The following is a 17,841-nucleotide window of genomic DNA, read 5'->3' as shown; positions in this document are numbered from 1 at the left end:
TGCGTATTAGGTTAGTATTAGAGATTATTGAATGGAAACAAGCAATCACTAAATAATTAAATATTTATATTGAATAGCTCTTACCTATAACTTAAATTTATCGGATTTTTATAAGACACAAACAGATATTTTAATTATTTTGCGTTTTGAGTAACACTAAAACTATAGATATTATAGACCATAAAAATCAAAGGTATTTCTAATATAGTAAAAACTAATAACTATTCAAAATTATATTTTGTTAAAAAAGGTTATAAACGGTGTGTAATACCTACCTGGTACCTACATAGGAAATACCTGTAGGAAACGCGTCTTGTTAGATATAGTCTGATATATATTATATAGATTATAGCTACTATATAGACATTAGACAGCACTTTTTATGTCTTCATAGGCTAATGACCATTCAACGACAAACAATTTGAACGATATTACATTTTACATGAACGTCGTTTGTATGCAATGCCTATATTGGAAGCACGGTGCTTGGTCATCCAAAGAGATGGAGATTGGTCGAAATAGTTCGGTCGACGGGAACGTACAGTGCTATTCTTATCATTTATCGATGTTTAAGAGCTCAATTTTCGTGATACCTAACCTAATAAATCCAATCGATGAAATTAAATTATTTTCGACCATAGCAAATAACATGGTATGCCTGATACTGGTGTCGGTAATTTTTATCTTATATTTTGTCTTGCTGTATTGGTCCAGTGTTAATGACAAAAAAGACATATTTATGGTGAGAATATCGAACCGATTAGACAGTGTGTTGTTATAATAATCAAATAACGTTTTTAGAGTCGTATAATAATTCTTGACGACAACCATATGGGCGAGGATGAAGTGTATTTAGTGACCGTGTACACGGGGCATCAGTTTGGATCTGGAACTTCGGCTAATGTATGCATTGAATTGAATGGAACCGTTTGTAATAGTAGAGTAAGTGTATACAAATGTCGAAAAAATGCTAGCATTTAGTTTTAATTATTTTCATACTAAAAAAAACGTTTAATGGTTATTGGAACCTTGCTCCAATTTCTTTTTTGTACATACTTCTTTTTTATTAGGTACTTCTGGACTACAGACTATTGGTCTTCAACTGGTCTACGCCTGTAGGTACCCATTATCGGCTCCTACTTTTTACTCATAATATGAAACAGTGTTTTTGTTGTCATCAGTGGCGTAAATTGGGATCAATTTCTGGTGCTTCAGAGACATATTCTTAACTTATAATTTCCAACACACCAATAATCCAACTTTCTAAGTAGAATTCTTTTCAATAAAAAAACTATATATTTACCAATATATTTCTTTAAATAATAAATACCTTTTGAATTATTTTAGCAGTAAAACCTATATTATTATAATATTAATATAAAAAAAAGGTGGGCAAGTGGGTGTCGCTCTGCTGTATAGTAGGTTACAAGTGTGTCACTGTAATGTATGGTGTTAAATTTGAATTAAATGGTATAATATTATGGTATAAGAAAAACGATTCTGAGCAAAAACGGTCAGTCAGCCTATGATATTAGGTACTAATTATATTTAATGATATTAAGGTGAATAAAGTAATTTATATATAACTTATTTATGTGGAATCTTGTTTTAAATTTTCAATCCTCAGCTATAAAAGTTGAACATTTTATAAATTTTTAACTAAAAAATAATTATTACATTTTAAATTTGATACATTTTTTTCAAAATTCAAACTTTAAATGCTTATAAAAAAATTGTGCCTATGTATTATTAATATTTCATAACTGCTATTGTAACAATTTATCAAGAGCCTTGTATTAAATTTTCACGTTTTTACCAAACAAATGAAATTGTATTGATATTTATGGAAAAAAAACTAAAAAAATTGAAAACTGACAAAGTCCGTAAGCAGCTCAAAAATAGGCAAAATATTTTCAAAACTTTAAGGTATATAGAAAATTAAAATATAAATATATACATTTTTGTGTATATTTACAGTTATTCGTTTTTGAATAATAACAAATTAACAAAATCACTACATGAGAAATCGAGTGAATATCCAATCTTGTAAAGATATGATCTTCAAAAGCTCATAAAAATTCAATTTGATTTGCTTGTAGACATTTTTTTTTGATAAAGGTAGACAAACTTATATAATAATAATATAATAATAAATGTTATACGAATAGGATAGTATAAGACATGAGTTATCATTCACACCAAGTTATAGCTGTTTTACCATTTTCATTAATTTCTTTACTTATATACTGTTTTGTTGGAAATAAAATATTCTCTTGATATATACCAAGTCTAATTAAAAATATTATTTAAGGCTCATTGGCTTCATAGTTCGGATAACTACCAGACGATGCAGCGTTCCAACGACGACTGGTTCGTTATTTTTACACCTCAGAGCTTAGGAGAGCTTCAATCCATTCATATTTGGCACGACAATTATGGCACAGATCCAGATTGGTATTGCCAACAAATTATTGTAACAGAGATACGTGGCAATAAATTTTGGGTGTTTGAAGTGGAGCAATGGTTTACAATTCGTGAATCCACAAAAAATATCGAACACACAATCTACATTTCAAACTCTAAAAACAACTGGAAAAAAAAAACAAAAAAAAACATTGAAATAGGAATACGAGAGAATCATTTGTGGGCCAGTGTGTTTATACGGTAAATATTGTTTTCCCTCACACTAATATTGACTACAAGATAATACGGTGCACACAATATATTATATACCTAATAATAATGTTTATATTATTATGTGTAAGTATCTATTGCAAATTAATAAATACATAAACTAATGCAAATTTGGTTTTTCACACAACAGTCATCCGAGGTCTCCTATAACCCGATGCCAGAGGCTTAGTGTTATATTGTGTACAATTTTATGTTTAATGTTATGCAGTATGATGTTCTACGAAAAAGTTCACGGTAATGATGGCAATAAAGACACACATATTTATTATTGATCATTAATGTTTTATTATCGTGTTTAGTCAATGAAGAAAATTTTCAAAAATTTGAATTGAAATCAAGAGAAATTATAATAGCCATACAAAGTGGAATAATACAGTTTTTACTAACGTTTGGTGTACATAAATGTTTTCGGTAAAAATAAACCATAAATCAGTATTAGTATCTTAAATAAAACATATTTTATTTAATTAAGTATAGAAAAGGTAGACTACAACAGTTGAATAAAATAACATACAACGCGAGACCCCAAGTAAAGCGAACTTCAGAAAATGAGAAAATTCGTGCGTAGTAACTTATATTATTTTTATGAAACAAATAATTTTATTTCTCATCAGATTAATCGTGTTTTTATAGAATCAACTTCGAAAAAAACGGTTGGTTTTATTATCGGGCGTATGGTTGAAAATAAGTTATACTATCCAGTTCATACAGAAATGATAACGGAAATACGTGAATGGAATAAATGGTTTATAATTGGATGGCACGTATATAATATTAAACTATGATTTGTGATGATATTATAATTTAATAATACAATATTAATAGAAAGTATAATAGTTTATTATTTTTAAATTATATAAATATATATATTAGGAGTTGTTGCGTTATGGTTTATGTTTTAACGGCATTTTTTATTATTCTATACGGTTTAAAATTTGGTCGAGTGAAAAGCCTCTGTTGGCTTACCTCGATAACAATTGGAATTCTTCAGGGAGTTGTAGTGTCGTCACCGTTTAAGATCCTATTGGTTAGTGCAGTCATGGCGAAATATAATTCGAAAACAGAGGTATGCGTTTATTGTCGATTTAATAAATTGAATTTTTATTTACGAAACTTTTTTTAGGATCAAATTGTAACCTTTATGTATAGTTTGACGTTACGCCGGTACAGAAAGAAAACTCGAACGTTTTTACAAGACGTCGAGTATGTACGGGCGATAAGAAATTACCGAAGACGAAGGTACATATATGAACCGTTGACCAGAAATACCGTAGAAGTAAGACGTGCAAAGTTTTCCTTGTAGGTAACAGTAGATACCTAGTAGTTACTAACCGGTATTTTAACCTCGCAAAGATTTTAAGAGAACAGAGAAACTTAACGGCTGACCGTAATAATATGATAACGGATGCGGTAATTTGTATGGTTTTGATATTAATGGCTTTGAGTTTCCTTCACAATCTAAAGGTGTTGAGTAGTAAAAACAATACATATCGAGCCAACCAAATGGTGTCCGCATACTTGGAACGCGGGTCTGCATCAAGCAATCGACAAATTACTTTGGACGAGTAGAATTTTACAGTTTTTTTTTTTTTCAAGTTAATTGCGTTTTTTTTTTATTTGCAGTTTGAAAACTTTCCTATCGTCAAAGTTATTAAAAAAGTTACACTCGTTAGAACTATACAACGGTGTTCCAATCGCCAACGACACGATGAATGCGACAAAATGTGAGTAAACTATAACAGTGATGTATAAAGTAAAGTAAAGTTTGATTTAATATCGATTTTGATTTCTGTCTACTTAAAGACGACAAAAGAGGGTGGTTTGGTTTGTACAACAGCAGGCTGATCGGCGGGGGCGTCCGATTCAGACAAAAACGGGTAAATTTGAACGGTGAGAATGACCGCGGGAATTACGGCGCTGGGTGGACAGAATATGATGCTGCACGCGGTAAAGCAACACCAAACAATCCATGGATGTACTCGAAAGCAACGATCATTGCGAATTCCCTGTTTTATGGTATATTTTTGAGAATACAATGAAATCGTCCAATAACACAACCATGACATAACACAGCGATCTTTTTTTTTTAATTATATATTATACTATGTTTTTTAAGATAAAGGAATCATATGTGTGGATGTATATTAGAGGGCCTTTAAAAATAGAATTACGTTTAATAAATAAGTAACCCAATTATGAATTAATATTTTTAATGTGAAAAATGGCAGATCTTGATCGCAACTAGCTGCTTTAAGTCGGGGTTATGGTTTGTGGTCGCTATCTTCATCATCATTTTAAGGTGTTCGTTGGTGAGTCGGGATCGGAATTCGTTTTTAACCTAATAATGTACAAAGATAAGAAATTACCGGCAACATTTATTATTACAGTAGTCGCCCGTAATAATAATTACATATTAAAATGCTTCTTTTCTCCTTATCTGTGGGCCTGTCAAAATTCATCCGCGGGCTGGTTGCGGCATTTGGTGACCCCTGTTATGGGCAGTGGCGTAGTTATGGTAGGGGGAGGGGGTTGTCAAGGGGACAATTGCCGGACGCAAAGCAGCTCCGCATGAATAAAAATATTTTGTGAATCCGTAACTCCGCATGCACCGTATCTCCGCACAGTCGAAAACACGAACGCACCGTATCTCCGCATTCTAAAAATATTTTAACACCAAAAGTCCACATGCCATAAAACCAATATAATATAAAATTGATAACATATTATAGGTAATAACCAATATATTTATTTCCCTAGTGTGGAACGTATACGGGACGAATTCAGTTCTCTGCGCATTCTCTGTGTAGTAGTTGCTTAAAATGTAATTGTTAGATTATATTGTTGCGTAAATTAAACACATCTTCAGCACATCCAAATATTGCAGTTTTCATTAAAAATTTACTAGCCATGCAGACGAATTCTTATATACGATTGAATTCAGCCAATAATAATGAAAGTAGGATAATTAGAACACAACAAAAAAACAATATACAATTTATAGATAAAAAAATGGAATTGTATAACGACAACCAAATTGATAGGTATAATTTTGTAAAGAGTTTAGCTTCATTTAATGCAATTTAATTTTAATTTACATTAAATATTTTATATTTTATTTTATTTTACCGACGACGACAATGTCTTTATTATTATTATTTTTATACTATTTAGATTGATCTTATATAATAATTGATATGCATGAACCTTTTTATTCTAAAATATTATTTTTATTTAATTTTAATAACATAATATTATATTGTATTTAAAATAAATAAATTAATACAATAATAAATACGATATATTTTATACCGTGTGTGGAGTTAGGGTGATATATTATAAAATGGCGACGATCCGTGTGGAGTTACGGTGCACCGCAATTGCCAACGCAACCTCGTCTTAAAAATTACCTTTTTGTTTTGATAATTGTTAAAAAAAATATTAAAGTACCAAGTTGATATTTGCTTTTTTATTGTTTATTTTAAAAAAAGACATTTTACTATTTAGGTACTTGAAGACAATTTGTGTTTTAAGTTTTGTGTATTTTAATTAAATAAAAATAAACTTATGACAAATTGAACTTGTATGACGTTATGTATATTATTTAATGGGTATTTAAAGTGTTGCTAATAAATTGTTTCAATATTCAAGTATTTATGGAGGGCTGCCTCTCCCCAACCCTAAAATCGTAGCTATACCATTGATTACAGCCGATAGGCGTTTATGCCTGTGCTAAAATTAAGGACATTTGACGTTATATAAAAATTATTGCAGAAAATTGGATTGCAACGGACGGTGAGGCAGGTTATGATCTGTATTTGACAGGTGGTTTAATCGACGAAAAACTGACGATCGATGAGCATCTGAAACAGAAATGGTTGGACGAGAAGGTCAGACGATTTTACGCGAGATTTCAGATTTACACACCTGACATGGATTTGGTGACCCTGGTCGATATACGCGCGATGACTGATTGCGGGCTTACGTACTCGATTTTTACTGACGTGAGTGCATTTGACGATGGTTTAACCGTCGCATTCGCTGCCATCAGAAGCACACACATTTCCACCAATTTTTTTTAGTACTTTTGTTTATTGTACTACGTTCACACAAATTTAAACTTTTTCTATATGGATTATTCTCGAATGTTTAATATCACCAATTGAAACTAAAAAAACGACATGGTTCTCTACAATATATTATTTTTATTATACATATTTTATGGAACAGATTTTATACCTTTATATTATATTAAAATACTTCAACTATTTACATAATGTTTAATACATTTAGGTAAAAGCTAAGAGTATAGAGTAGGTAGTTAATAAATAATTTACATAATTATTTAGCTTTTAGTCATCTCCAGATAAATAATTAACTGGTGTAATTGGTTGTGAAAAATTAAAGTTTTTGGTTTTCTTATAATGCATGAAATATATTTAAAAGTTGAAAAATAAAAGTATCAATTACTGGTAAAAAATAATCGAACTTTAAAGTTCTTTTTGTAAGATTTATTCTTCTATGACAGTCAAATTCACCGGAAAGTTGTATAGCAAATTTAGAATGAATTTCGTGGTACCTAATCATTTGAAATTCCCCATTTATCATACAAATTATGAATTGTTAATATTAAGTCATCATACTCATTTCTTAAGCTTTGAATAATACAATTATTAGCCTCATATAAATGTTGACAAACATTATTTAAATTAGTATTTTTTCATAATTTATTAATTTTTATAATATATTTGTTTTCCCATAAGCATAACAACAAAACAAATTCAACTTTTTTTTAGAGTAGGTATTTCAATATTTTTTTAATTTTTTTTTGACTTGTTAAGGAAATATTTCTTTTAGACTTCAAAACATCGATACAACTTATATCTTTTAAGGCATATAAATATAGGTGTCACGAATCTCAACGATTAGGGGAAATTTTTTAACGACTCTTTGTTTAATTTTACTTGCACCACCATCACCGAAAGCCAAAGTTGCCCATCTTGGTATGCAAAAAAGTAACTTTGTCGAATCCCAATTCGCCGACAACTAAGTTCACCGACAAATATACCAGTTTTTAAATATTTTAAAAATATTCCCATTTCGCCGACACTCTAATTTGCCCGACGTCTCGGTTCGCCGACAAATTATACCGGTTTTATAATATAGATATAATTGTCCCGATTCGCCGATAGGTGACAATAATTTTATCAAAAACGGATACGACAGCGATAATATTATAATATGTTGTCAATAAGTTCAACGATTAAATGTTTTTCCACGCACCAGATCCATGAGAGTATATAGATTGGTGAATTTAATAGACAATTAAAACGTGCTTTCTAAAAATTAATTAAAATGGATCCAATATGGTTTTTTTTTTATGTTATATCGACTAAGCAATTTTAATTTGACAATTTATATACAATATTTATTTTTTTAAGTTAAATTGACTTTTATTATATACCTAATATATAATATAATGTACTTATATTTTTTTAGATTATTTATACATGAACAATTGGACAATTTATATTGACTTTTATATTTTTTTTTAATGTCATATTTTTTTTAATATTCAATAAACTGGGGTGTCGGTGAATTGAAAGTCGGCAACTGAGATGTCGGCGAGTTGGGATTCGGCAAATTGGGTTTCGGCGACGTGGGAAGACATGACTGGGGGAACTACGGTCAATGGGCAATACCGGTCACTTCGTAATTCAATAAACCAGTGCGTCTAAAATTGTACCGTTTAACATTCAATAACGGGGAGAAGATTTAACCTATTTTGCTTTTTCTGTTTTATTCTAAATATTATAAAATAATATTATACCATTAAAATTATTATTAAAAGAAGATATTATGCAGTTAATACATTGCTACCTAACTTCTGAGATCCAATAACACCAACTTAAGTAAATGCCACCCAGTACTTACAAAATGTACCTTCATATTATTTTCGAATAACATAACCAGCTATAAGACTCAAGCCAACAATACTGAAATTTTAGGTTTCTTTTTGAGTTTAGTGTTAATATTGGAAATTCATAATTTACTGGTGGTAACCATAAGTTATTTAGAATCTTACAAAAATGTAATTTAAATATTTAAAGTAAGTTACAATACAATACCATTTAGTTGGTCAAATTATTTAAACCATAGTTTATATATTATTTTTTCACATCTGACAAGATTCGATTTATAAACAAACCTTTATCATGCTTTGGTTCAACAGGTTCAGGTCCACCGTCAACGGTCGACAACGTTATATAGTAATACTATTAGTAATTAGTATGTATCATGTTGTAAAGTGGGGGAACGGAGCCTCGGAACGGTCGCTACGGTTAGACTGCATGCACGTAGCGGATTACTTCTCTCGTTGCACGGAATATAATTTTACTAAACTATATAATTAATATTATATATTTTTTATTAAATGTAAACTATACGATGTGAGTAGCCCCATGGTCACTCCTTCGCTTTTGTGTAACGGAGGTTATAATAGGTACCTATACTCCTTTTCAAGAGAGAATATACCGCTTTCGCGAATGTCGAATGATTCGATTAGTGCGTCGAGAACCACGTAATCACGCTAATAATGGGAAATTGGTATGGAATGCGCGCCGCTGGACATACATTGGTCGCCGACTGGTATATCCTCTTTTGAAAAGGAGCGTATTATTTAACATTAATTCTTTAATTTGTATCTTAGACAGTAACATATTATACAATTATCTTATACGGAGTACGGATAATTATTGTAACGAAACATTCACTAACCGACGTTAATGCTACAGGTGGTGCAATCGGTGCCAGCGAGTTCAGTGATCACGGGATGGGACACTTATGCGTTCACGTTAACCGCTTCTGGCTTAGTGTTAGCAGCAGGAACCGCATGTCTGCTTGTGCGCGCGTTCCGGTGGTCGAACCATCGGCGATGGACGCAGTGGTCAGCGGCGTACGACGGCCTGCTGTTTGTGTTGGTGGCCATTACAGTGGCTGTATTTCACAGGCGGCTATCAACCATGGAGCAAGTAACGGCAGAGCTGTCCTCGGCTACGGATGACGTGTTTGTCGACCTATGGCCGTCGTGTCAACTGCACTTTGTTTGCACATTCTCCGCGACCACCCTAACTGCCGCCGCACTATTGAAGCTCTTAAGAATACTGTGGACTGGACGAAGCTGGCTACGAAAACGTAAGCAGTAATTGACTGTTGTGGATTGTTGATAAAGTTTTTTGTTATCGTTACACTTAAAACAAACGCGTTTCGTGTGTATTATCTAAATAGTAAATATGTCTCACTCTATCACGAGGTTAGTTATAATGTGAACACTTTTGTGTACCTGGTTGGACGCGTTTGCGTCGTAAAATGTTTTATTTGATGAATAAGCTTATAGACATGAAACTTATATAAAAATCAGGCGTAGCTGTGTAGGACACTGTGTGAATTGGATGAATCAGGCGATCGTGGCCTTGAACATGGTCTCCAAGAAGGGCGGAACATGCGTGAAATTGAAATAGGAATGGTAAACAAGCCAATTCCACGCAGCGTACCCCGCCTACCGCGGTAACCCCGTAATACGGATAAACAAAGGTCTAACATCATGTAGGTGCCCGGGGTTATTTCCATGTTTTTCGGAGGTTCAGACTTCAGATTATAGGTAAACAAGAACTCGATCAGCAGAACGAGTGTCACGTCTATATTGTTCTATGATGAAAATCCATAGTAAATAGTTCACGTGTATAAAAGAATAACCAGCAAGTGAGACGGTTGGTCAGGGTGCGAGACGTTTCGGTCAATCAAAGTGAGGTATTTAAAAGTCGGAAGGGAGTTGGGCTCGTTTGGTAGAGCGCTATTCGAGAAGCGTGTCACGTGGGAGACTAAAAAAGAGCAAGGTTTTCCAGCATGCAGTGCCATTCCGGGTGTCGCGGTAAGTGGTGCCAACCGTCACAGGGGGCCGACGGGATAAGAGTCTTGTGGTGGCGAGCCAGTCACCACACTCTTAAGTCGTTTTTTCTCACAGAATTCTATACAACACTGGATAAGAAACTCCTATATAATATTTTACATTATTATTCATGAATCTCAACTGTAGACGGCCACATTTTGTCAGCCAGCAAAACATTTTATTTATTATACAAAATGTGTTAGGATTAACATCGTTTTTAATGGTAAAATAAAATAATTAATAAATGATTCATGTAAAATATATGTTTATATATGTTTTTAAAGCAACACGTATTGAAATAACTAAACAATATAAATTACAATACAACATAAATCATAATTAATCTTATTTACCACATAAAATACCATGCAATGTCAACCACTCAACTAGACTTCAACTGATAGCGAAAGTTCACCATTTACTACCTACTATATAGAAATGTGTGTTGTTTCTCATACATGTCTCCATATTGAATATCGTAGACGGGTTTTAAGGAATATTTTAAGACTATATTTAAGTGATTCTGCACATTCTAAGAGTACCTATATTCAGTGATTTTTAGGGCACAAACAAATGCATATTTTAAGGATTTTAAGGATATGAAGTCCTTAGCTTTATTTGTAACCAATAACTATTACCGTGGTTTAATGACTACAACATTACTAAAACAGGATTCGACGTAAAAAAGCCTCATAAAACTGGCCTAATAAGAAAAAAGATTTACTTGGTAGGTACTAGGTAGTTATAGTTATTTTGTTGTAATTTATAATAATAAATCAGCATACAGGTGTAACGATTATCGTCATCGACATCGTACATTACTCCCTACGTTGAGCACGGCTAATATGCTGAGTGTTAGTAATGACAAATGTGTATATATGTATGAAATATATATTATGCTGACGCGATGTTTAGCTCACATCGTGTAAATAACCGACCGGGACGCTTGGCGGTAGTGAGTTATGATAGAGTCTACAGTGAGGTAGTCGATAGAATATGGTCGGCGGTTGATAGTTGGATGGTCAAGAATGAAGAGTCATAGTCGGTGGTCGATAGAGGAACTCGAGGACTGACAACGACCTGAAGAGGACCTGCGGACGACCAGCTCAACCCACATTTGGACATCAGCACCCACGACACACCATGGCCCGATCGGTAGCCCGGAGTTATAATTTATAAGTATACCTTCGATGTTGTAACTTGTAGTAGATAATAATAATACATTAATATTCAATAACAGATATATATATATACTAGCTGACCCGGCAAACGTTGTTTTGCCATATAAATAATTTCCTAGTAATTTCTAGTGTAGACTAAAAATAGCTTGGAAGTATGAATTTAATTTGTAAGAATTTATGTGGTTCGTTTGGCATTGGCAGCAGTGAGCCCATTTTATGATAAACTTGGCCTCTGATTTTGAATGTAGAATTGAATTGTTGACCATTTGCATTAGTATTTCGAACTATTTCTGTTGCTCCGAACGATGTCATTTCAAAGCATGAATTGAATCTTCGAATTGACTTCAGGAACTCGTTAGAATCTGGATCCGTGCCGATGAGTAAGCCGATCAATGGTTCAGGTCGTGTTTCAATTTCAGGTAGTTGCACTTTTCCTGACGCGCAACACATCCCAGCTGGCTCATTTTTGAATTTCAGAGCATGACAATGTGGACATTCCTTGTCCATAGCACCAATTACCACTTTTGAATGAGCATAATATTCAATATCGGGCTCATACTGGAATGCTAGACGCGGGAATGAATCAGATATAAATGCTCGATGTACCTGTTGTCGTTGTTGATCATTTGTTCTTCGTCTTTTGACTGTGAAGCGGCGTGATTGTCGTTGTTCTAATCTTCTGACTTCATTGCATTCAGCTCGTGTATCTTCTGGCTCTTCTTGATGCAATTGCGCCATTCTGACACGTGCATCAGTATTTTGTTGCTGGATTTGTTCTTCTGTTCTTTCGGATCTGTTATTTCACAAGTTTCGAGTTTTACTTGTACTGCGGCTCAAATCAGCCCCTTTGCGTTTTCTTGGCATTGCTCACTGTACAAAACATCTAATATATAAAATTCTCGTGTCACAGTTTTCGTTGCCATACATATTGCTTATGCATCAAGTGTAGTAACGTTGACAATTGTACATAAAGTATGTTTTGTACGGTGAGCAATGCCAATAAAACGCGAAGGGGCAGATTAAAAGAAAAAATGATTAAATTACTAAAATGGCTATTAAATAATAAAGGTTGATCGTAGAAGGGTGAAAATTGAGGATTGTATGTATTTTTGTATGTTGTATCTATTATTTTTTTTATATATATAATCAATACCTTAGCAACCATTTATAAACAATTATTTCTACCGTAAATTATCAAAATCCCTGTTTGAGCACTTCTTTTATTTTTTTCTGGACAACCCTTATCACTTAGGGGTATGAAAAATATATGTTAGCCGATTCTCATACCTACTGAATATGTACAAAAAATTTCATCAAAATCTGTCAAGCCATTTCGGAGGAGTATGGCAACGAAAACTGTGACACGAGAATTCGTATAGTGGTTCAATTCAAGGCCTAATCATAACGTGGATTTAAAAAAGCCAATATTTGTCTCAAACATTGGTAGAGAATTCTAACGAGGTTGATCGTCACTATCGTCCATAGATTTACATACTGACTACAACTATAACGACCTAGAAACTCCCCTTGTCTATCAGACCTTATACGTAATTGACGATTTCTTCTCCGTATTCGATGATACTACACTGATTTCATCAGCGAAACCATGTATTGAAAATAATTCCAATATCCCAAATGATAGGACGTCATCGGGGACATCAGTGACTACGGACGAAAGTCAGATCACCGCTGAGGAGGAATCATTGCGATGGATAATTGATGAGTTACCGCAATATTTGCTTCATGAATTTGTTACAGAGAATGTGGAAACTATTATCATATCAGATGACGAAATTTGAGTCACCCTTGATACCAACGATTAATGAAGTGCAGCAAGATGCAACACCAGCAGAACTGCCTCCAACTGTGTAGCTTTTGATAGAGCCATAAATACAACACACGAAGGTCGTCTTATAAAAAAAAACATATCAGACTTCATAGTTCAAGAACAAGAATTGTTAAACAGATTGAGAAACAACCAGCAGCGACCAACAGCAAATGACGCATGCACTCCACACGACCAATGACTCTATTCAAAGGATTCGGTTAATATTAACCTCCTCAGAGTTAATATACTAATTCAAAAAGGACTCAAAATAGGGAAAACAAAATAAAAATTAAGGAAAAACGAGAATTTTTACGCAAAATCGGTTTTCCACAAAATAAATATTGGTTCTTGGTGTAAATATTTTGATTTTTTTTTAATTAATTAGGAACATTTTCAGTTTCCAATTTTATTAGTCTTTTAGATTCTGAGCGAAGCGATGAATGTATTGATTTTACAATGATGTGTGTTTTTTTTTATTTTTTTTTATTTTTATTTTTGTGTCTGTCATCACCTTTTAGGACAGTAAAAGTGCTTGGATTTCCTTCAACAGTAACTTCTCTGATAGGAAAGTGAATCTAGTTGGTACTTTGGGGGGTCAAAAGTAAAAATTTCCAAGTAGTTTTCAAAAACGACGTGAAAAACAAAAGAAAAATTAAAAGGAAAAACGGAAATTTTTACGCAAAATCTGTTTTCGAGAAAATCGATTTTGGTTTTCCGTGTAACTCTAAAACAAATGACCGTAGGGACATGAAATGTTGACTGAATGTTTATATTAGCATTTTCTATACACCATAAAATTTTGAAAATATTTTGACTCTTTTTGAGCGGTTTACGGACATTGTCAGTTTTCAATTTTTTTAGTTTTTTTTTCTATAAATATCAATAAAAATTTTTTTGTTGGGTAAAAAAGCGTGAAAATGTAATATAAGGCTCCTGATATAAGGTTAATAGGATAATAGCAGTTGAAAAATATTAAAAATACATGGGCACAATTTTTTTTTATAAGCATTTAAAGTTCAAATTTCGACAACATTTATCAAATTTATAATTTATTAATTATTTTGTGGTTAAAAATGTATAAAATGTTTAACTTTTATGGCTAAAGATTGAAAATTTAAAACAAGGCTCCGAGTAAATAGGTTATATATAAATTACTTTATTCACAATAATATCATCAAATATACTTGGTAAAATCATAGGCTGACTGACCGTTTTCGCTCAGAATCGTTTTTCTTATACAATGATATTATATCATTGAATTGAAATTTAATACCATCCATTACAGTGACCCACTTGTAACCTACTGTACAGCAGAGCGACATCCACTTATCCACCTTTTTTTCTATGGATGTCAATAAAACTTTTTTTGTTGGGCAAAACAGTTTGAAAATTTAATACAAGGCTCCTACTTTATTGTTACAATGACATTTGAAAAATATTAAAAATCCTTAGTCACCGGTTTTTTTTTATACGCGTTTTAAGTTCAAATCTTGACAAAATACGGAAAAATCACGAAAATTAGCAAATTATTATAAGTTGAGAATTCAAAAAAAATTTTCTTTTTAAATCATAGATTTGAAAATGTAATACAAAATTCTTACTTCTAATTAAAATAATAAAATAATAAGGAAAAACCGGAATTTTTACGCAAAATCTGTTTTCGAAAAAATCGATTTCGGTTTTTGGTGTAAATCTAAAACAAATGAACATATATATGTTACAGTAAATTACGTTAAACATCAAAATAACGTTATTTTCTAGTAAATAACAATAATTACCTAATTAGCTAGAGATTATCGTGGTTTATTATTTTTTTGGTTTGATTATCGATAATTTCTACACACGATGGAAAATGTTGTTATATAATGTTATCTTAATGGTATTAGTTACTAAGATAGTATTACAGCCGCAGTAGATAGAACTTTTGACTAAGATTATCTGACTAGCTTATTGTAACTATAATGACTATTATAGATAATATTTTTGTCAGTCCTTCACGGTACGCGTAGAATCGACAACGCCGTTATAACGGCATACTATTTTGTATGTTAAAATATTCGTACAACATTGTGTCATTTTCTTTAAGTTGTATTGACGTATTATTAATAAAATTCAATATGGACGAACTTGAAATGAAAAACAAATTTAATAACATTATTTCTGATATAGTTAAAAAAAAACGTAGTGATAATAACTCCTTTTTAACTGTTGATGAGTACAATATTCGTATTGAACAATTAAAACATTCAAAATTTGTGTTGAAAACACCAGGAGAAAAAAAGTCTATGAAAGATTATCGAATGGTACGTAAATATGATATTTTAACAATAAATAATAAAGAGCGTCTTATTAAACCTATACACGATGATACTATACTCTATTACGTTACAATTGACGAGTTGTTCAATATTTTGCATTCGACTCATTCTACTATTGGCCATGGCGGAAGATGTAGAATGGATTCTGTATTAAAATCAAAATATTGCAATATCACGAACGAAACTATTATGGCATATTTAAAGCTATGCACACATTGCCAAAAAAAGTCATCAAATCCTAAAAGAGGCTTAGTTTCAAAACCTATTTTACATTCCACTTTCAATTCAAGAGCTCAAATTGATTTAATTGATATGCAATCACAACATATTAATGGATTCCGCTTCATTTTAAATTATCAAGACCATCTTACGAAATTCGTATTACTTAGAGCTTTATCGAGTAAACGTGCGGAAGAGATCGCGCACATTTTGTTGGATATTTATACAACTTTCGGGGCACCGGCCATTCTACATTCAGACAATGGCCGAGAATTTGTTAATTCAATAATTATTGAGCTTCATTCCATGTGGCCAGATGTAAAAATAGTGCATGGCAAACCTAGACACAGCCAGAGCCAAGGGTCTGTGGAGAGAGCTAACCGCGACGTCGAAGACATGCTAGCAACATGGATGGCACAAAATAAAAGCAAAGATTGGCCTTCGGCTTTAAAGTTTATACAATTTCAAAAAAACCGTGCATTACATTCAGGTATGAATATCATTTTGTATTATATATTAAATATTTAATATTGTTAAATAATGTTTTTTCTATCAAATTCAATATTAAAGGCATTGGAAGGTCTCCTTACGAAGCAATGTTTGGGTGCAAAGCAAGAGTTGGATTAGCATCAGTTGGCATTCCAGTAAACGAACTTTGCAATTTAAGTATGGAAGAAGATATTGAAAAAATAATGTTACAGCCCGAAAACAATGAGGATAATGAGATCAGAGACGAAAACAGTGAAAACAATGAAATCGGAGACGAGAAATGTCTCGGTTTGTTAATTTTTTTAAATTATAAATTTTATTTTATTTTTAAATTTATTTTTTGGGCATTACTAAACATAAAAAAAAAATTAAAATGGGACGGTTCGATTTTGATTTAAAAAAAAATTCAAAATAATGCAAAATAAAACTCTTTATTGCTCGTTTGAAAAAAAAAAGTACGAGTAGGTAATAAATAATAATTATAAATTTTACTTCACCCGACCCCTGCATTTCGGTCATTTTATAATTATTTTAAATAGGTATTAAGGTATTACGTTTTATTTCAGTCAACAAACGTCAAGAAAATATTACAAATGAAAGAAGTAATTCAATTCAATGTTTAAAAAAGCAAGCCGAAAGGATGACGACACAATCAAATAAAAAATATCAAGAGTTGGAAGTCGGAACAACTGTTCGTATTTCCATACCTGACGTTGACAGAGCCCGTGGATCCCCACGCAATTTATTAGCAGTTATTGCTAATTTTGACAACGGCTTTTATAAATTATGTAAGTAAAATAAAATAAAAAATTGAAATTTATAGGTATTCATGTATTTATATTTGAATTAGGTACCGAAAATGGTTTTCTTAAACACAAGTATACGATATCTCAACTTGTGGCATGCAAAGAAATGTTGCTTGATCTCAAAACCCTGGTTGAATCATCTAAAGAAAAAGAGATAACACTTCGAGAAGCAGCAGGATGTAGTAGTCTTGTGGGCACACAAGGCTATCAAAGATGTCACTGTAAAATGAAGTGTAAAACAAATAAATGCACCTGTCGATTAGTTGGAAAACTACGCAATTCAAAATGTCACAGTTCATTGTCATGTGAAAATAAATAATAATATAACAATTTAAATACAAATAACATGATTAACTAATAT

At 32.1% G+C, this 17,841-nt stretch overlaps 2 protein-coding genes across 2 annotated transcripts; both read left to right on the top strand.

Annotated features, from left to right (window-relative positions):
- The first annotated feature begins 13,657 nt into the window (after positions 1 to 13,657).
- On the top strand, positions 13,658 to 17,271 carry LOC132933419 (KRAB-A domain-containing protein 2-like). The gene is made up of 4 exons (XM_060999710.1): positions 13,658 to 13,688; positions 15,818 to 16,675; positions 16,756 to 16,966; positions 17,241 to 17,271. The coding sequence occupies exons 1-4, from the start codon at positions 13,658 to 13,660 to the stop codon at positions 17,269 to 17,271; spliced, it is 1,131 nt and encodes a 376-aa protein (XP_060855693.1).
- LOC132933878 (uncharacterized) lies at positions 16,899 to 17,799 on the top strand. Its single transcript, XM_061000151.1, has 3 exons — positions 16,899 to 16,962; positions 17,241 to 17,462; positions 17,525 to 17,799. Exons 2-3 carry the CDS (start codon positions 17,315 to 17,317, stop codon positions 17,797 to 17,799), a joined length of 423 nt encoding a protein of 140 aa, XP_060856134.1. The 5' UTR covers positions 16,899 to 16,962; positions 17,241 to 17,314.
- Positions 17,800 to 17,841: the final 42 nt, after the last annotated feature.

This window comes from Metopolophium dirhodum, chromosome 1 (genome assembly GCF_019925205.1).
Source record: "Metopolophium dirhodum isolate CAU chromosome 1, ASM1992520v1, whole genome shotgun sequence".
Lineage (NCBI taxonomy): Eukaryota > Metazoa > Arthropoda > Insecta > Hemiptera > Aphididae > Metopolophium > Metopolophium dirhodum.
This window is presented reverse-complemented; position numbering and strand designations above follow the sequence as displayed.

What these genes read in the sequence shown, in the direction of transcription:
- LOC132933419 (XM_060999710.1), top strand. Translation starts at nt 13,658, where the DNA reads ATGCAACACCAGCAGAACTGCCTCCAACTGT. An exon ending in GCAGAACTGCCTCCAACTGT is followed by an intron (nt 13,689 to 15,817) that starts GTAGCTTTTGAT and finishes TTTCTGATATAG; the next exon opens with TTAAAAAAAAACGTAGTGAT. An exon ending in GACGAGAAATGTCTCGGTTT is followed by an intron (nt 16,967 to 17,240) that starts GTTAATTTTTTT and finishes GTTTTATTTCAG; the next exon opens with TCAACAAACGTCAAGAAAAT.
- LOC132933878 (XM_061000151.1), top strand. Translation starts at nt 17,315, where the DNA reads ATGACGACACAATCAAATAAAAAATATCAAGAGTTGGAAGTCGGAACA. An exon ending in CAACGGCTTTTATAAATTAT is followed by an intron (nt 17,463 to 17,524) that starts GTAAGTAAAATA and finishes TATTTGAATTAG; the next exon opens with GTACCGAAAATGGTTTTCTT.